The 21569-nt window shown below is 41.2% G+C and overlaps 1 protein-coding gene across 3 annotated transcripts in view; it reads right to left on the bottom strand.

Annotated features, from left to right (window-relative positions):
• The window catches only part of cdkal1 (CDK5 regulatory subunit associated protein 1-like 1), a 255373-nt gene that overhangs the window by 173472 nt on the left and 60332 nt on the right, over positions 1 to 21569 (bottom strand). For 2 of the 3 annotated variants that reach the window (XM_042224590.1, XM_005934984.3), the window contains 2 exons: positions 4712 to 4808; positions 875 to 923 (listed from right to left, as the gene is read on the bottom strand). In XM_042224590.1, the coding sequence (XP_042080524.1) occupies positions 875 to 923; positions 4712 to 4808 (146 nt within the window). Of the gene's footprint in view, positions 1 to 874; positions 924 to 4711; positions 4809 to 6794; positions 6886 to 21569 lie in introns of all 3 variants that reach the window. The other variant, XM_042224589.1, reaches the window with a different exon arrangement.

Consider the following 21569-nt stretch of genomic DNA (forward strand, 5'->3'; position numbering starts at 1 on the left):
TTTGTTTTAAAATACACATTTAAAACAATTATTTAGTCAAATGTTGTTGTTTTTTGTTCTTTTTAGTTTACCATGACAACATAAAAAGCATGCTCTTTCCATTCACTTTGGAAAATACTACATTTTTTAACAACCATAACACTATTATAGCTAATAATTTTTGATTTTTTTTAACAGTATAATATTAAGTCATCAGCATTTGATTATGTGCTCTTCTGATGCAGTGTGATACACTCTGATTCTTACTGGTCAAGTAGACTGTAGTAAGGTAGTAAAAGTGGAGAGACTAAAATAATACACGCGGTGGTTAGCACTGTGGCCTCATAGCAAGAAGGTCCTGAGTTCAATTCCACCATCAGGCCTTTCTGTGTGGAGTTTGCATGTTCTCCCCGTGTTTGCGTGGGTTCTCCCCGGGTCCTCCAGCTTCCTCCCACAGTCCCAAGACATGCACTTAGTGGGGATAGGTTAGTTGGAAAGTCTAAATTGCCCATAGGTATGAATGCGGGAGTGAATGTGAGTGCGAACGGTTGTGTGTGTATATGTGTTAGCCCTACGACAGACTGGCGACCTGTCCAGGGTGTACCCCGCCTCTCGCCCTAAGACAGCTGGGATAGGCTCCAGTGCCCCCCACGACCCTGCCAAAGGATGAGCGGAAGCGAATGGATGGATGGATGGTTGGATAAAATAATACATCCTTGGATCTTATTCCTTCCATGCATAAGTGCAAATTTGTTTTGTGTTGTAGTCGGGATATGGATTTGTGTTAGAGGACCTTAGTTTTGAGTTTAATTGCGGTGGTTAGCATTACGTTAAAGACCACGCAAAGACTGTAAAACAAGAATGCGTGTGTGTGTGCCTTTCTGTGGTAAAATACCTTTAACAGCCTCGTCCACTACTTCCACCACTCGATCAATCTGCTGGACCTGTAACACAAAGAAACAAGAGAAAACTTGATTGATCCTGAAAACCCAAGTCCTCACAGTCAAACAGAACCCTGATATTGACGAACCACAGACACACTGATACTCTGATCCACATTTAAACAAGGTGGATATGCAAATATACACAAAGGCCATATGCAATAAGAGCAGAGACAAACAAGCGCAAAAAGCTACAATCACCAGGCAGGATTAAGGAATATGGATTTCCTAAATGCCACTGAGTGTTTGTTGTGTATGTACTGACAAACACGTTCTGTGATAGATCCGACCACATAGGTAACAATAAAGCATTACCCAAGTCCATAGCTGTGTTTTTCCCCTCATTGTCTCACATAGAAAACAAATCCTGCAGTTCTGCTAATGGCTACTATAATGAACCACCGCACTAATATAAAGAGAATAAACAAGGCCCCCACAGGCCACAGTTTAATAACAGGCAGACTTTAAGTAGGGTAATCTGGATACTAAAAGAGCCAGAATATTAAACGAGGAGTTCAAACTTTACTTATCTACCAACCGATATTACATGAAGAGGAAAGGAAGCAGAACGAGTGAAAGAAAGAAAGAAACAGAATACTAAAGTAGTGACAGGGGGGGGAAAAAACTGGTCATTTTTCTGCTGTTATTTTCCTTTCGCTCTTCCCAGCATCCCTCACACCTCGAATTCTCTTCACTTTCACTCTATACTGGCCCTTGGCACTGGCTCTCAATGCCTTCAGGCCCATCACTTAAAATAAGCCTCCTTTCAAACACACACACTCAGATTCACACTGTGCTTTGCAGGAAGCAGTTACTTGCATGCCACATGCCTGAGTAAAACCTTTTTCAGTGTAATGGTCAAGCAATCTGGGCCCATTCAGAGCAGCAGCAGGCGTCTCTACATAGAGTAAAACTCAGGTGTGCATTTCAGCTATTAATTTAGATCGCACTTTTCAACTTTGGCTGTTTTTAAATCCTCCATTGTACCCATAGAAAGAAAAGGATAAATACTGATATATTCAGGACATTTGTTGCATGTAAAAGGCAGTCACAGGTCTACTGGACGACATACATTTCTGCCTGTGCTTAAGCTTTATTTTAAGGTTTGTCGTTCTATTACCATAACTTAATGACAAGCACTAATGCGACATCCATAGTATTTGGATTAACCTTCGATAAAGTAATTAAAATTGTATATTTTTAAAAAAACAGGACCATAAATACTGAGGTGTGACATTTCCTGCTCACAGCTTTGCATGCCCATTCCGATCCTCTGATTAGTTAACCAGCGCTGCGTAGGTGTGCGTAGGTGTGCGTAGGTGTGCGTAGGTGTGCGTAGGTGTGCAATGCATGGCAGTTACAGGATGCGACAAGTCTAGTTAAGAAAAGCGAAACACTGCAGTCTTGCGTGACTGTCTATGAAGCTCACACAATACATTTGCAGTCATTAAACAGCAACCTCAAACAAAACAGCACAACAGCAATAAAACACCACTCAGAAAAGCTGGCAATACGCACACAGGTCACATAAAATGAATCCAACAGGAAGGCCCGCCTATTTATTTTTAACTACACTCCTTATCTGGCCGTTGGTGCAATCACTATACACAAATTCTGAACTTGTATTTGCATCCAATTTGCATAACCCACCAACTGCCACTATCATTACATGTTCCACTGTGGGAATACAGAGGGACTCTGCATTCTCGTATATTTATGTCTGGGTTTGTTACACAGTGTGCCTGTTCATGCATGTGTGTGTCTTTAAGTTAAAAATGCTTGTCACTGAAGCTCTGGCAGTTATACGCTGTTTGTGCTTCACCCTGAAGCCTATTATAAACACAAGCCTGTTTATCTGAATAGAATCATATTATACATGCGTGTCACTGTATCTGAATCGTATTAAGTTACATTGTGGCATTTTTAACTCAAACTGAATAACATTATATATTATATATTGTTAAAGTATCTAACTTAGCACTTGAGCTGTCTTCAATCCATTCATTTTAAGGTAGTGGGAGTAATCAATGCAATACTGTTTGATTTGTTCCCATTTTCAGCAGCTTGTTTTACTTTCCATAAAAAAAAACAAAATATCCAATTATAGAAATAAGAGCACAGCTTTGTACGGAGATTTAGAAGGCATATCCTGGTTGAATTACATTTTTAAAAATATCCTGCCAGATTAGAGACTTTTAGTCTTTAAAACTTTTTTTTGGCGCCAATTCAGCAAGGTGCTGGAAACATGATAACATCACACAAATGCTGCAGACTTGTCAGCTGCACATCTATGATGCAAATCTCATATTCCACCACATCCCAAAGGTGCTCTTCTGGATTGAGATCTGGTGACTGTGGCGTGCAGACATCTTCAAGAAATCAATCTGATATGAATTAAGTTTTGTGACATGGTGTGTTATCCTGCTGGAAGCAGCTAACAGAACAGTGGTACCCTTTGTTCATAAAGGGTTATGGTCAGCAACAATACTCAGGTAGGTTGTGCTATTTAAATGATACTCAGTCGGTACTGAAGTAAATTGTATGGAGCCTGAACTGTTACTACAATGCACTTATCCATGTTTACATGTTCTTTACTCCAACTTCTGACACTAACATATGAAGTTTGGTAAGCGTGTGCAAATCGTAGCATCACTTTTCTTTTCTTAGCTGACAGGAGCTCTCATGGCTCTGCCCATCTGCTTCAAGGTTAGACATGTTATGCATTCAGAGACGTTCTTCTGCATACCTTGGGTTTTTTGATTCACCGTTGCCTTCCTACCAGCTGCCACTCATTCTTTTTCTCCTGCTTTTGGATTATTCTCTGTAAACCCCTAGAGACGGTTGTGTGGGAAAATCCCAGTAAATAAGACGTTTCTGAAATATTCAGACTATCTTGACTGGCACTCTCAACCAGGTCACATTCAAGGTCACGTGAAGCACCTTTCAGGTTAAACTTCAGCACTGTGTCTTGACGTCTACATGCCTCAATGCGCTCAATAGTTGCCATGTTACCGGGTAATTAGTTGTCTGCATTAACAAGAAGCTGAACAGGTGTAACTAATGAAGTGGCCACTGTGTATATGTGTTAGGCATAGAAGTGTTAGGATGATTTTGTCCAGGCTGCACTGTGGCAGTGTGCTAAAAAGCAAACAAACAACGAACTGAATCAATTATTCAATGAGGAACACTCATTTAGCTATTAACCAACAACAGGCTTGACATATCCATTAGTTCCTTTCTGTGACAGCAAAGGTGAAACAGAATAATTCATCTGCTCTGTATCTCTTTGTTATGCACTCCAATCACTCACCAGTGGCTGGTAACCAAAGCAGAATAGCTCAGTTTAAACAAGTAACAAGTTAAAATGTATTTATTGTCATATTTGTCTGTTTGCCGCTTGTACTCTCTAAAATATATTAATACTAGTAGCAAAAGTAACTAGAGGCTAGACTGCCCCCATGCCACCTTTAAAGGAAGCAGTCTATGCTGAGGAATCACTGACGTGTCCTTTCCTAGCTCCGTCTCTGTTCACCCATAACACCTCCCCATAGTACAGGAGTTAATGTACCCGATCTTCCTTCTCATGCAGAACATTTGTGACTGGGAAATGTTCTGCCTGAAGAGAATGAGCCCAAGACAGAGCAAGGTTAGCTGCCCCGTGAATGACATCCCGATCAGTCTCGAAAAGCGTGTCCGTCTGTACTCGTCATCGGACACAAAGGAAGATAAAGAGACGCACCTTTAATACAGCCGAGTCAAAATACACAGATGTTCACAGAAAGTGCACGTACCCCAATGATGCTGAGACCTTTGAGGTAGTCCATCCTCGGCTGGGCCTGGGGAACGCATCCTGCTACTACCACCTTTTTCTGCTGTTCCTGGGCTTTTCTGTGCAAAAGCAAAAAGAGAAATAAGCATAGAATAGCAGGTTAACTGTAATATATGACAAACACTACTGTTTTTCTGTTTCACTTTCTGATTTAACCCAGGAAAAAAAACTATGATCAAAAATATACAGTTAATATATCCTCTGGATCCTTTTGAAGATGAACATCTTATTTTAGAACCTCAACGGTTAAAATTAAAATGACTCCTTCATATCATATGTGCTAAAGTCTTCCCCTCCGACCATCTGTGTGCATGTAATTTTTGATCTCCACTAGAAAATTTCTTAGGCTGACATATTCTAATGCAATTTTCAGTGAGAGTAAATACTTTCCGATAGCTTGGGAAATGGATGAATCCAAGCTTATGCTTCATTTGGCAGAATGCATCTGGCCCCCGACCCATTAAAACAGATTTCCACAAGCCTTTGCCAAGCCAATCACCACTGTTTATTTAAAATGAGGCGTGTTTGATATAATGACCAGACTGTAGGCTTTTTACATTGCCACCTCAGCCCTACATGGCACATTTCTTTGCTCTGACTGATTGAAGGTCCAGAGGCATTTTGATGTGTAGCTGATGAAAACAGCTTTTGAAATCATTGCTGGAGTAAGATGTTCCCAGCTAATTGCATTTATCTTTGCACGTAAGGCTACTGTGCTCCTAAGTCATTAATGGATAACGGCTTGACAACAGTGCAAACAAGCAAAATCAACTGCATGCAGTGATAAAAACCCGTCTCTATGTTCTAGCATAAGAAACAAACCTCCAAATTCTTCTGATACCCAATTCTTAAAGTCAAACTTTATAAATAAGTTACAGGAAAAAAATCTATTTAAAGTGTGGATTTAATTAAAAGTAAATTGTGCACATCTATGAAATAAATCTACGTGAAACTTAAAAATTAATTAAAAAAAACTAATGTTGTGAGTTTATTGTACTTGCAATTTGCCCTGTCATGCAAATTGACTCTGCTACAAGTTATTAGGTGAGAAAATTCTCAGTATATGAAGCTGAGAACACCATTATTTCAGTCGCTAAATGGCTGAGCCCAAAAACGTACAGGTCTAGTCTTTGATTGGCCACTGCAGCACCTTTATTCTTTCCATGTTCACACGTTTTGCTGTAGATTTGCTGCTGTGCTTGTGATCATTGTCCTGACGTAAGACTGAATTTCAGCCAAGCTTTAGCCTCCAATTTGAATAATTGGAGGCTAAACAGAAGAGTTCACAGTCGACGCCATGACTGCAAAGTGTCCTGGCCCTGTGGCTGCAAAACAAGCCCAAATCCTTATCCCTCCATGACCGTGCTGAACAGTTAGCATGAGGTTGGCTGATACGCTGTGCTTGTTTTTTTACAAACATGGACAAATATCTCCACTGTCATATGTCTAAAGTACATCGTTCCAGAAATCTTGTGGTTTCTTCAAATGAAACTGCATAAACCTTAGCAATGCTGCCGCGTTCTTTTTAGAAAGAACTGGCTTTATCCTCGTAACTGTACTGAACTTTCACATTTATCATGCTAACTGCAGCCTGTAGCTTCTGAGATGTAGCTCTTGGGTTTTTCATCATTACATGATCTGAACTTGAAGGGAATATGTAAAAAATTTTCCAATCATCAGTTCAACAATCGCCAATGGGCGATTGTTAATGCAGCGTTAACGCAGCTTAAACGCGGTCATCACGATTAAAATTTTTAACACTCTCAACCCATCTGGAGCGCAGAATGAACAAAATTTGGACAAACTGCCATTTCAGGGATTTTGACTCAATCTGCGCTCCAGATGGGTTAATTGTTAATCGTGTTAGTCGTGATGACTGCGTGTAAATGCTGACAGCACTAAAAAAAAATATATATAAAGTTGCCAATTTGGGATTTCTTTGGCTTTAAACCGGATGAAACAGGTAAACCTATGGATGTAACCAAAGTGGTGTGCCGCCTGTGCAGACGTAGAATGCGAGCAAAGTACAGAAAAACACGACTAACTTGCATGAGCATGCACGTGTCCACCATCCGGCTGAGTATGCTAGACTATCACCAGCTTCTGCAGCTCCATCAACAAGCATTTGAGCGCACTCTGAGGACGCAGATGTAAGAGAGTGCTGTTAAAACAGTGCTATTAATTTTTTTTTTCTGTTGACTGCTGCAATTAGCTCCATCATTATTAGCAAACTTACTCATGGGCAAATAAATAAATAAATCGCCCTTGTAAAAACTATCGATGATAGTCGATATATTCGTCCAATCACCCAACCCTAGTATGAAGCACATATAGCAAAGCATGCATTACACCTGAGGTGGAAACAAACTAGTAAACAAAGGCACCATTTTTCCTTTTCACATTAACTAAGGTACATTATGTGTACATATATGTGTTTTTTATACTACTTAAATTGGTAATGCAGAAAATCCAATATTGACAAAACAAAGCAATGTCAAACATTTCATGTTGCATGTCAAATATTTACAATATTGATTAATAACTGGTAAAACACTTAACAAGGCTTTAGAAATCCACACTGATAAGACAATCTGAATTAAAAAGCAGCGAGGTAGTGAATTCGTGAAACAAACCAGAAGGAAATTGTGTGTGTGTATTTGTGAGTGTGCATGTGGATTTATGCAAGTCTTTATGTCACATCCAGTTAGTGACAGTGAGATTTAAGGCATTCGGTCTGTCTGACAAAAGCTTTTGGAAGAGCTGCCCAGACTCTGCAATGAATCTTTAATAATGAAGCCTCCTGACAGCTGGAGTGAAAGAGGGAGGTAGAGAGGGAGGGACGGAAGGGGGGGGCGGATGCTTGTAAGTGAGGTAGGAATCATAGGAGTAGGCAGCAAGGAGCAGCAATGAAACTGGATGCAGAACTGTCAGCTGTGTTTTAATTTAGACTGTTTGATTCTTCAGGAAAACAAAGAAAGTGATGAAGGTGGGGAGGGTGGGGGTGGGAGAGCATGGTGTGATGGGAGAAAGATCTGTGAAGGTAGACATCGCAATTCAAAGCCAGTTTAATCTGTCTCCTGTATGAGAAATGAGGGGACTGATAAAAGCTAACGTTGGTATGAGAGAAGAGATGGAGGAGAAAAAAAAGAGATGAAAGCAAAGATTAAGGACTTTTGTCATTATTTGATTATAAGAAGCTGCTGGCATTAGGCGGTGTAGTTTCAGAACCAGAATCTGTTTAACTGGAAAAACAGGTACACAGTGCACATACAAGGGAATTTGTGTCCAGTATATTTAGTGTTATATAATGCTTGTATATAAATTCTAGGAAAAGGTAAAGAAAGAATGAGAGTTTTCTGACACCAGAAAAAAAAATGGTGGGCAGACAAACTTTCATGACTAGGTTAAGTGAGTCAGAAAAGCCTGGACAAAAGAGTCGGTATCTGTTTAGAGTAGCTTGTTCTTCCCACACTGGCAACGCCGCACATACAGACACACTCACAGTAGGGGTGCGTCTGCATAATTCACACCGTCTCCTGCCAAAATGCGCCAAACGTTCCTTTAATGCTCTGCTCGCTCTCTGCACACAGACTCGGAGCCATAGCTGACACAGCGAGTAAGCAGACAGCGCCTGAGTCGCCGCCTCAGTGCCCCAGGGGGAACGGGCCAATCACGCCGCACGCAGTTCCTGGGTGGGATGGGACGGAATGGGATTATGCGATGCGGTTGCCGTGGTGATACTTTTGAGCCCAACCAAGCGCTCGTTGCCAGTGACCCGGACTAGAGCAGATGTCCCCCAAGATCAGGCGACGAGGTGTGTGTGTGTGTGTGTGTGTGTGTGTGTGTGTGAGACTACACACACGTTTCTCTTTGACTTCTTTGGCACCTCGCCCTAAATCTCTACGGCCCTCTGTCAACTCTTTGTCACCACTCTCCATTGCCTCAGGACCACACGCACAGACACACACACACTGAACACCCACATGCTTCAACGATACAATGCATACACATGGTCCTGGCTGGCAATGCCATCAGTGCACAATATTCTATGCATACATGTATGACCTCTGTGATATGTATGCATGGTACAGAGTGCTGTGCTGTACATACAGGTTTTTAACAGCTCAGTAGACACAGTGAATCAGTCAAATTAAACCAGACTAAATGTCCAAGTGACTTGATCAGGTTGACTTGGGAGATGTCTCTGCTATGAATATGACATTAAAATAACTTAAGGCACTGGATGGACCGCAGTGCATGACCTATATAAAGGCCTCTTCAACTTTGTCACAACAAAACCTGAAGTGAAAGAGAGGCCCTTCCTTAGTGGACTACAGCAGCCGCTGAGATGTAGTGACATCATATAAACGGAGGTAATATGCTGAAGTCTCCTTAATTCCTACTCATTTGAAAATGTTTATGTTAACAAGAAAAGTGGCAAAGATAAGATGAGATGACCTTTATTAGTTCCACAGGTGGAAAATTTGTTTCCCACCTGTGGGACTAAGATCGAAACAAAAGGTATCGATCTTTATCCTTTTTACGAAATGCTTTTTAACATAGCATATGTAGCGTCACTTTGGGCTTATATGAAGTTTTGTGTTGACCTGAACAGAAGACCACTATCCTACACACTGCTATGGTCAACAAGATAGCCACCACCTCCTACAGAAACATTTAATGTGTATTTCCATTGTCTAGATCAAACCAGAACAATTATCAGAGGCACTAAAACCTAGACGCCAATCTAGTGAGGTTTCTTAGTCAGAGCAAGAATGAAAGCCAGGAGTCTGTGCATTAGGCAGAAATTATCACAAAGTTCTGTGACTCAGACTTAAAAATCAAAGACCGATTCAAACTTTCTTCTCCTTGTGTGGTTCTGCAACAGTTCCAGTGTGTCTGCCACTGTTGGTTTGCTCCTTCCTATGAGCACATTGTGCATCTGCAAGGCCCACTCGATCTCATTCAGTCTTGCCAAATGGCAGCACTTCAAATTTAATTTAATTTTAACCTAGAAAACGTAGCATGGGCAATATGACCCCAAGGAAAGAACATAATACCATATATTTGAATATATCTGGTCACATCAGACCAGATATATTAAGATGAGTTTGCCACATCTTCTCTACACAACTTTGATTTCCATGGTATCATCACAGTCACACATGTGCAAGTGCAAAGAACTGTAGCATCCCACTGGAAGTGGTCTAGAGGTGCACAAGGAGCTGATGCTGACGGAAAAACCTTCCATCCATCCATCCATCTTCTTCTGCTTTATCCGGGGCCGGGTCACGGGGGCAGCAGCCTAAGCAAAGAAGCCCAGACCTCCCTCTCCCCAGCCACCTCCTCCAGCTTATCCTCTAGCCGAGAGATATAATCTCTGCAGCGTGTCCTGGGTCTGCCCCGGGGCCTCCTCCCGGTGGGACATGCCCGGAACACCTCACCCAGGAGGCGCCCAGGAGGCATCCTTGTCAGATGTCCGAACCACCTCAGCTGGCTCCTTTCGATGTGGAGGAAAAACCATCTATACATAAACACATCCACTATAGTTTGTGGTTTTGTATTATACTTCTTTCTTTCTAGCCTGCCTACAGTTGTTGGTGCTGCTGTAGTGTAGAGGTTGCACGGCTAAGTACTTGGAGTCGCAACAAACTGGACACCAGCACAGAGTGCTGGTAGGGCTCTTCGATATAACGATATATATCGGATGACGATATGAAAGCGTCTATAGTTTCATTTTATGCTGTCGTTTGTTTCGTGGTGTCGCAAAATAAACTGTTTACTGCAATATTTTTTCACTGTTTGATGGTAACTGTAGGATTTCTTATACTTCTATCCTTCTCTTATATTTAATATAACCACACTTTGTCAAAGCGTTGTCATTGGCAACAACGACGGTAAAAGCATTGCGTGTCTCCGCCGTCCGCTTGTTTATTTTCCACATAAACCTTTCACAATTAAGCTGAAGACCCTATTGAGATTTTTCAAAATCTGAATCACATGAAATAGCATGTAGAGTGTTTACAGACGAGAAGCTAAAAAGAGCCGTCAGGTGCTAAAAAATAAACCTTAGAACAGGCTTTTCCCCGCAGCACACCGTGTAATAAATACTCACCAAGAAAGTTGCGGCTGTTTCAACTTATTTAACACTCGACTCCAGTTACACGACGTCCAGCTGAAAACACTTCACGCAAGTCAAGTTGCCCGAGATTCACAGAATTTACAGGAAATGTAAAAATTTTGAGATATATATATCATTGCCGGGACGATAAATGTGTTATATTGGGATATGAGATTTTAGTCATATCGCACAGCCCTAAGTGCTGGTGTCCAGTTTGCGCACACCCTCCGATTTTGAAGGACAGACACAAACAGACCCCTGGCATACTTGCAAACATGGTGAGTATAACGCTGGTGTAACTGTGTCCTCTCAGTGACTCTCCCTGCTGCTCAACATCCTCAGCCCTACATAGTGGGGGAGAGGATGAGCTCATTACACACACACACACACACAGAGCCAGCCATATGCTCCTTTACAAGCATGTTGCTTAAAGGATGAGGTCATACTGGTAAGAGTGGTGAGGAGTTTTGTGTATGTGAGATGTACACATTGGCGGTTTAGCGTGATTTGAATTCGATGCATTTTGGGGGAAGCAAAGTCCAAAACATAAACTTACCAACATGTCAGGTGTGTCCCTTCTTCCCTTTTCTATATCTGGCTTGTCCTTGCCCCTGTCTCCCTCATCCTCTCATCTCCACTCCGACAGTTGTTTCTGGCTGATTTGACAGCGAGCCAGCCACTCGGCACACTCCTGACCTCTCTGCATTAGCATAAGCAGCAAGGGGCAAGGTTAAGTACCCATCAAGCCTCAGTAATTAAGATGTGAACCGGTGTGTGTGCGAATGTGAGGCCAAATGTATCTAATCTTCCACTTCATTTATGTGTCACTTCCACAAACTTCTACACACAGAATAATTCAGTCTCACGGATGGTCACTGTCCTAATTTCAATTCCAGGATGGATATCGAAGTCTAAAACTTTACCTTACATACGTTTGAGCTGCTTCAATATATGTTTTATTCATCGTTCCATATTTATTTCCCCACGTGTTTCATCCAAGCAGCAGCAGGATATGGATCTGCGCTGACTGACAGCACAGGCTGTTACTCTGATGAAGGATGTAGCCTTCCCTGAGTGAATAAGTACATCTGCAAAGTTTACCCAAAACAACTGTCAAAACACAAACAATATAAATAAAACAGCAGCTAACTCTGGGCCTAAGGGATCTGACTGCAGACAAACTAAAATAAATGAAAGCCATTAATGTAGTGGAACAGGATCCTGTAGGAGATGTTGCTGAGAGAGAGAGAGAGCGAAGAGGGAAGAGGGAGGAAAAGCAAAGAAGGATTCAGCGAAACTGTGAAAAGAACATCTTTATAAGAAGGAGAGAGAAAAGACAGCACAGGGGTGAAGCTAGAGGAGATCAAACGCGGGGAAACCTGAGAGCAAAGTCCCACAGAGCCCACCCGAAGTTAACTGCCAAATGTAAGGTTGACCTTTTAAAGACCGACGAGTGTCCATGAGCGATCTATTCCAGCTCAGACACTCGATACAGTGCAGCAATACTCTGTTACTGCGCCTGAATGATAAGCCTGATGTCTTTAACTGCATTTACACCAACTTTAGATTACACAGGCTCTCTTTATCAATATCTGGTATTATTATTGTAATATAGGATAATGACGACTGCTTTCCAAATGAATCAGTGTTTTGGATATAATCAGAGCAAATCCAACCCAGCGGAATGGCAAACTGCATGATTTGTCTTTAATCTGGTCAATACACAAACATGGACATTACTCTGTGCTGTTATTTTGAAATTTTTCATCAGTGTTAAAGTACCAGAATTAACTTCACTGTTACTTGCCGTCCAACAAAACCATCCATCTATCAGCTACACTCACTTATCTTCAAAGCAGCCACGGCCTGTACAAGCTGACACTCTGTTAGAGGCGAGGTACACTGAAGTGTGTTTGTGCTAAATGGCGAGGGGTTGTGGGATCAGTCACGAGCGTATTTGAAACTGGCAATGAGTAAAAGGAAGGAAAAAGGGCACATCTATTAGCACAACTTCATCAAAAAGTAAAAAGACAGGCAGGAAGAAACTCAAAAGGAAATGAAAGAGAGAAATGTAAAGGTCAGGGGCTGCTATAGTTCCTTGGGACCTCTCCCTTTCTTTCAAACACTCAGAGATAGAAATTCTTCAGCAGTGCTATGTTGTTTTTAATTGGCTAGACAGAGGCAAGCAAAAGCAAAACTAAATGAGAAACTAAAAAAACAAATAGACAACAAGACCAGCAGCAGAGAAGGGACGTGTGGATTAATCAATAAAACATAACTACAAGAAAGCAGATCTCATAAACACGTGTTGTGGAATATGATGGTAAATGCAATATCAAATTGGGCAGCCTAAACGTTGAAGACAAGCTGTGAAAGCCTAGAGTCACCGCAATGGTGGCCAGGCCCAGTCCACCTGCAAACATAACCATGTATACAAGGAGAAAAAACTCATAACAATAATAATAATAATAAAGTCAACAGCATGGCTCATTTTCAGTTTTGCACATTTATTACTAATGCGCTTAATAAAAGCATTCACATTTGAGCTGTGTTTTACAGGATACAGGCCAATCAAGATCTGTTGACCAATCGATGCACATCTATAACACAGCAAGTTTATGGCCAGCTCACATGGCCTTTGGGTATATCAGAGATCGGGCTGCAGACCAGTTGTCAACATGGGGCTAGTAAAATCAAGGCAGTCAAAATGCAAGGCTTACAGATTACAGCCTTTAAAAAAAGAAAATACCTGCCACGCCGGCCCAACGCTGTGAAAGACGACATCTGTCGTGTAAAAACTGCTGAATGTGTGATAAATATTCCATTACTATAAATGAGTTGTATTCACCACTTGAGTGGTTCGTAATAGAGAAAATGCTAGTTAAAAAAAACAAACAAACACAACAGCGCACAAACATTTAGACACGCAGACTCCAGGGAATAACTTTAGCTAAGCTGAACCTGAATCCTGGGAAGAGTCCCAGGAGTCCCATTTCTAATGCAAAGTCCTGCAATCTATATGTGAGACGCTTATGGAACAACGACACGCTGCCAGCCCAGCAGCCTCAAGCTGCGCTGAAGAGGCCGAAAGGGGAAACAGCTCATGAAAGCAGAGGGTTTGTATTCTTTAAAAACCAGGAAGGATCTCACGAAACACAATCACACGCTTAGAACAAACATCAACTGGAAAATGCATCGCACTGAGCTCCTGTTTGGAAACGGCAGCAGTTATACGATAGTGTGGCAGCTTTAGTGTCAGACTGAACAAGTCATTTCAGTGGGGAATAAAGATATTTACCATGGTGAGCCGCAGCCACTGAAAATATGAGAATGTTAGAAGCAGGGAAACGAGCGTTTGACTTCCTCCATTTGTGCAGGCATGAGCGACTATGCAGCGTCTCTGTGTGTTTGTGTTTCTGTGCAATTATTTTGATCCGAAAGAGGAGACGAGCGAAGAATATTTGCTGGGATGACACAGGTGAAAGGACATTCTGGTTGAATGGATCCCTACAAAATTAGTCCAAGCATAAACAATCATGATTGGTTTCAAGGTCATAAATTATTACAAGCAAGGGTTTGGAAAAGTGGAATGGCACATGCTCAGTGACCTGGAATGCATCAGTCTTTGCAAACCAACACATTTTTTTTTAGTTTTACAAAAGACAAAGACAGAATAATTACACCCTTCTAATAAGTAAGGATTGCATAGCAGTATTGAAATTGTCTATTGTATTTACACATAAAATAGTAAGGGTTGTTTTGAAATGCATGACAGACTGATGCAAACAGTCAAACTATTCAAACCTTCTGTTCTTGCAGGTTAGGTTTCTTGTGGTTAGGGATTGCTCTGTGGTTCTAGACCAGTTGACTCTGACGCAGCATGCATACAAATAATCATTTCCTAGATTATAACACTGCAGAAACGCACTGGGACTGTAGTCTGTCTTACTTTCCACCTTGCTGTTCTACAACTTCTGGCACAGAGAGAGGGTTGCTGCCACCTGCAGTAAAGTCTGGCTACATAACATGTAAGACTCCACAGTTAACTTTTGTTTTACATTATTTATATTATGAATATTTACCATATCATCCAACAAGTACTTCTGGCAAAAGCAGCAACACTAAATATTCAGTGCATCTAGTTCTGTCTATAATTACAGAATAACAGGAAAACAGTAAATGATGAGATTAAGATGAAGACTAATAATGGGGACTAGGGAATACTCACTTCTGTACTATAAGCAAACACTACCTCAGAGCTGTTTAGTATATCGTGCTGCAAATGTCTCAACTTCAAGTAAAATCTTACTGTAATTCTTCCTTTCATGGATATTTCAATATTAGCATAAACACAGGAAATAAAGGGTTTTTCTGAACATGCAGCTTCGATATCATTTTATGTGGGTGGAGGTATTGCAGGGAAGGTGCTGAACACAACATGAAGCTATAGTGTGCTATACTTGGCAACTGCAGAGAAAAAGTGAGTTTCTGTAGAGAAGACGAGGCTTATTTTCTACTCTGTGTTCACAGCGATCTATACTATGAATATGACTGTCCACTTAATATAGGAGACGTGATTGTGGAGTATGTTCCTCGTGTGTAATGTATGTATCCAGGGAAGAGATGAACAGATAAAAGAAATTATGCATGTTAACCTCGTACTTTGCATCAGTGGAAATCAAGGCAACATGGAGTTTAGCTTTGCGTCCCCTGACTGACAGTTTGGGAAGAAGTAAACAGACTGCTTTTCATTTCCTGATACACTTGCCTGGCATGAAAGTTGGACTAAAATCTCTTACTGGACAGTCAGACTTCTGCGGTAAATCTTTGTAAAGCTAACAACATAACCTGTGTGGTTTACACCGTCACCAGCATTCATGCTTTTTATTGGTCGTTTACCTGTTAATTACCTGGTGGGCCTGTCCCAGTGACACGACAGAAACAAAGTGCTAGGACTTATACAATGTGACCAAATATATTTGTGCCTCAAGTTTTTCCACTTCGTTGTAGACTTCCTACAATTTCATAGATTTGGTGGGCTCTCTCCAGGAATTAAGGACGCGATTGCTATTCTCTCACTGATGGATTTAAAATGTGAACTCTTGAAGCAACATGCAGTTAAGAGCTGCAGCGAGGTACACTTCAGGGAGGAAAGGTTTGGGTTTTTTTAACGACGCACCTTCCTATTTAACAAAGAGGTATAAATCTCTTGTGCTGCAATAATGATAAAAACACAAGCAAGAAATACAAGATAGAATTAAATTATTTAGGTTGGTGTGCCGTTATTATTTTTTATGTGAACAGTCATTAAAAAAAAGCAGATATGTGAGTAAATGTACAGTCAGAGCAAAAATACAACAAGTGTGGGAGTCTCATTACAGAGCTACAAAAGTCTAAGCATCTATTCAGCCTGTTAATTTCCCTGGCTGAAGAGGCTCTACAGTGGCTCATCAGTCCCTCTAAATAAGACCCCTCGTTTTACCACAGCGCCTTATTTATTCTAAACAACATTCTGCTGAAATTCAAGGAAGCCGTGCACACAAAGCCAACTGCGCGACTGAATCGCTTTGCAGGACCCCCTTTCTTTGTAAACATTAATTTATGTAATGCTACTTTTCTTTTCTTTACTCTTCTCATCAGAGTCAACGCCAATTAAAAGGAAGGTTCAAGACTCGCTTCATTATATTAGAAAGGAGGAGGACAAAAAGGGGTATGAGGAAGGAAAAGGCTTTACTGAAAGAGGTGGTGATTATGGAATACATTTAGCTTGTTAGAAGGACGCTGAATATTTTTACAGATGCGCATGAATAGAGTCGTCTCCACCTCTTTTGTTGAACCGTGTTTATTACAGCTTTCTCCTTCATACACTTTCAATTTGTTAGGACCACGTTCAATGCAGACTCATATTCTGTGGTGTACAATAATGAAATGACTTTCAGTTTCTAAGACACTTCAAGAATACATTTGTACGCTGCATCAAAATGGACATCAGTCTTCATTTGAAGACTAACATCCATTTCCTGTATAAGCTACAACGAAGGACTGCTGTTAACAGCCGGGTAAAATTCTTGTTACACCATGCATGCTGCATGATTTTTAAATATTTGCACCTGCATAACTAAAACACATCTCTTCAAAATCAGTCACTATTCTTAGATTTAATTTTCACGTAGGGTGTTGTGTTCATCTGCAAAAGTCTAGATGTTATTTGAGGTTTTGTTTTGTTTGTTTTTTAAATCAATTTCAGTGAGAACAGCTCAAAGATGTAGGAGTCAGAAAAAGCTACAATTACAAACTCAAAGTCACTGAACACCCATACACAAAACTGTATGACACAACAAAGTTTACAGCGGTATATTGTACAAAGAAGCAACTTAAATATTTTCTTTCTACTGTCTGACTTCACTTACCCTAAAATCAGTAATCAGGTTAAGCAGTTTAACATGCTAAGTAATCTAGCTTGAAGCACATAAAACAGACGATGACAGTGATAAAACTATTAAATGGAAAAAATAGTTATTGTAGTTGAAGTAACAATAATAGCTTATGCTTAATTAACAAGTGAACTGCCTTTGTAATAGCAAAAACCCAGGGCTAACCCTTAAGTGACATGGCTATGCCCAATGTACAGCCCTCAAGTGAGTGTAGCTGATACAGAGGAGATGCATGATGGCATCTTGGCTGACAGAATCATACCCAAATATACACATAATCCCTTGTCATCGCAAAAATCCAGAGCCTTAAACACGCGCGCCGATTCCCCGCAGCAGCATCGCTTCCTTGTATATCTGTCTGTTTGTTTACAGTACCTCACATGTTAAGAACTGCCCCAGGTATACTGAGGCTCTGGCTTACCAATCCCTTACAGAGGTTGGCAGCTAACTGTGTACATTTCCACACATGTGTGCTCTGCATATACCTGTGGCAAAGTTGTAAGCCCTGGGCTTCTGTCACTCCAAATAGTGTTTGAGAAATTTCTTGGCTAGCTTGCTCCTGCCCATCAGCTGGTTAAGCAAAATTAGAAACGAGCCGTTCTAAGAGTACTGAGATACTTAGATGGCAACATCTTCTAGATGAATATAAAGCGACTGGAAATAATACACACTATAAAATTCACATTAATACTGAAACACAATCAAGCGCATGTTTTGTTTACATTAGGTTTGCAAGAAGACATCCACAAATTAGCAACCCTCTGCAACATCTGTATTAGCTCCTCCAGTTCCCTCTTCTTTAAAGCTGACCAGTAACGTCATGCTGTCATTGGTTTTTCACTCCAATCTTTTCCACTGTGTGCATCGCCCTAAACACACCTCAGGGTTTAAGCATAAATCACGCAAAGGTCGGAGATGTTACTGTCATCTTGCATGACTTAATGTATATCAAGCACCATATTTAAACCCTCAAACCTGGATGTGACATCCACTGACTGAAACTTTAAGAGTTTGTGTCTTCATCAGGCCGATCGGGGTACCGCAAAGCTGGCCAAATAATTCTGCCGTCGCTCGTCACCCTGAAGCTGCATGAAGAGTGAACACACCATTTTCCTGTGAAAGAATGTCATCTTTTATAACTTGCAGCGAGTATAAAGAATCTCTGTGGCTCAGTGGTAATTTCCAGGTCAGTGCTTGTTTAGCTAGCACTAGCAAAAAGGCCTCTGGAATTGTTAGGTGGGAAAAAACAAATGAATAAATAAATAGAGGCAAAGACCAAGACGGGGAATGCAAGAGCAGCTTACAGGTGCTCCTCGAGAAAACGCACTAAACTCTCTCTTACCATTGCTCTTTCCTTTTCTCACATATGAAGAGTATTAATAGATGAGTAGGCAATCTAAAAGCAGTTTGCTGAAACAGAGTAGGCCTGTGTGACACGATCAAGTTTGATGTAGTTTTGAAATCCACGCGTCTGCACCCAGTTTTTGCCTTTCCTTGTTTGTCTCTACGGGTGAAAAGATCCAGGCCGATCATGTTTCAGTGTCACAGGTTTTGGTTTAGTGTCAGAGCCTTCTGTGTGTAACTAAAGATACTTGATAGGAACACAGCAGCTGCTATCCTGTCTGTTACACAAACACCCACACCTGCCACCTGAAGCAGTCGGTCCCACAGGCCTTTTCTTCTTCTTCCTTCTTTCACGCCCACCCACTGAATCAGCAGACATTATGGCATCTCTGTGGACCAGTGTGTCACACGGGTCCAAACACACAAATATGTCTAGAGAGATAATCTCGCATTAACGCATTGTCTTTCATGCCAGGGAGGCGGTTTGAAATCAGGTGAGAGGGGGGCGGGGCAGCAGGTGTTGTGTGTATACGTGACTTTTTCTCAGTGCAGGTGAACAGAAGGTCAGAGCGCTACTCTCCATATGCCATCTGTCAGATGAGCTACATCTCTCACTGACATTTCACTACTTGAAATAACGATGTCAAACTACTTAGACTCCAGTCCAGTGCATTCACCGGTAGAGACACACAAACATCAAGTTTCTCATCAAATATTTGCTTTAGTTTGTAGATTTAGTTGCCACATTACACAAAAGCGATTCCTTTAAGGGTGCGACATTTGCTTTTTAATCTCTTGATTATGTTTTGAGGAATTTTAAAGTGTGAGAGAGAAGCATTTTGAAATGTGACATATGTAGATTTCCACATTATTTCAGCTTGATTAATTCTTTCTGCTTTAGAATTCATGCGCTTTTCATAAATACCTTGATCTGCATGCATTAATCCAGATTTACAAGTAATACCCAAACTTCTCACAGCTGCAGAAATGGACTTTGCTGAGTGTGAACATTTGCACCGGAGACATTATGCTTCCCTCAGTGAGAGATTGCGCTATACAGGACGTAACTCCCTCGTTTATCGCGGGAGTTACGTTGTAAAAATAACCAGCGATATGTGAAATCCGCCAAGTAGACAACTTTATTTTTTACAATTATTATAGATGTTTTAAGGTTTTAAGACACTTTATACACTTTTCACAGACAGGCATGAACATTTTCACACTTTTCTCTCTTGTTTATACGCTCAAAGTTCAAACCTTTGTAGAAAAATAAGACCAAAGGCATGCGCGGTTGCCTTTGACGGTGCAAAACGTTTCATCGACATTGCTGTGTTTGTTGGGGAGAAAACTGGGGTGGCTGCAGCTCAGGAGGTAGAGCAGGTCACCTACTGATCAGAACGTTGGTGGTTGGATCCCTGGTTCCTCCAGTCTGCATGACAGTCTGCATGTCAAGTGGGCAAGTATCTTGGGCAAGATACTAACCCCAAGTTGCTCTCCGATGCATCCATCGAAGTGTGAATGTAGTTAGACAGCACTAAGTAGAGAAAGTGCTTGTGAGAATGGGTGTGACTGGGTGAATGTGGCATGTTGTATAGAGTGCTTTGAGTACTCCGGGAGAGTAGAAAAGCGCTATATAAGAATCAGTCCATTTACCATAACTTACAAACATACAGTACAGCACTTCAGTCACACTGCTAACAATCGAAGATTTATGTAAATTTGACAAGCTGAACCCATCCTGACTGCAAAGGAGACACGGCACGAGATTGATTGACAATGGTCTACAGCCAATCAGGACGCAGAACACAATGCAGTATAAAAAAAAAAAAAAAAATGCAAAAATTGCACAAAAAAAAAAAAATCAGTGACGCAGCGAGGCCACGAAAGGTGAACCGCGTTATAGCGAGGGACCACTGTATTCCATTGTTTTGAAAGCTCTAGTCCTTTAACTGATTGGATAATCAGAATCAGAATCAGAATCAGAATACTTTATTGATCCCTGGGGGAAATTATTTTTTGTTACAGTGCTCCATTTTAAACCAACATTAAGACAAGACAGACAATACACTAACTAAGAATAGTACAATATATACATATCATACATACATAAGTCACTCATAAATAAATAGTTGGAAAAGAAACATGTGTAGCTGTAGCAGCAAACAGTGTGTTAAGTGGATGCGTTGTACAGGGAGATGGCCACAGGCAGGAATGATTTCCTGTGTCGTTCAGTGGTGCTTTTCGGTAATCTCAGTCTCTCACTGAACGAGCTCCTGTGACTGACCAGCATGTCATGGAGTGGGTGGGAGGTGTTATCCAACATTGTCTTTATCTTGGACAGCATCCGCCTCTCCGACACCACCTTGAGGGTGTCAAGCTCCATCCCCACAACATTGCTGGCCTTACGGATTAGTTTATTAAGTCTGTTGGCATCTGCGACCCTCAGCCTGCTCCCCCAGCATGCAAAAAAAAACTAGATAGGCTGACCAAGAATAGCATAAACAGTATGTGAAATGTGATGAAGCCTGTAAACAGACATGCAGGGCATCGTCTGATTTTCAGTATGCTCTGATTGGACTGCGGATCAGCAGGTCAGCTTCACGCATGTCCGGTTGCGAGCTAGTCTGCTTCACACATGGAACACATATATGGGCTTCCTACAGCCGTTTAGCTGCTTGCAGACTCAAAGCCACACGCTACGAGCAGCCTGTTCTCTTATGGTGTGAGTGAGAAAGATATAAAGTTTGCCAAAGTGAACCACAGGAAACAACCAAAGAAACTTCTTAAAAACAAACCTAACCAGATACTTTCATCACCTTTGCCTAGTTGAACATGGCTATCCAGAGGTCAAAGCCATGTATGAGCCTCAGTATGAGCAAAGGCTCAAAGCACTATAAGGAACATGATGAGTGAAAGACAGA

The sequence above is a fragment of the Haplochromis burtoni genome, unplaced genomic scaffold, assembly GCF_018398535.1.
Source record: "Haplochromis burtoni strain Fernald_Lab_line unplaced genomic scaffold, NCSU_Asbu1 Contig_142, whole genome shotgun sequence".
Taxonomy (NCBI): domain Eukaryota; kingdom Metazoa; phylum Chordata; class Actinopteri; order Cichliformes; family Cichlidae; genus Haplochromis; species Haplochromis burtoni.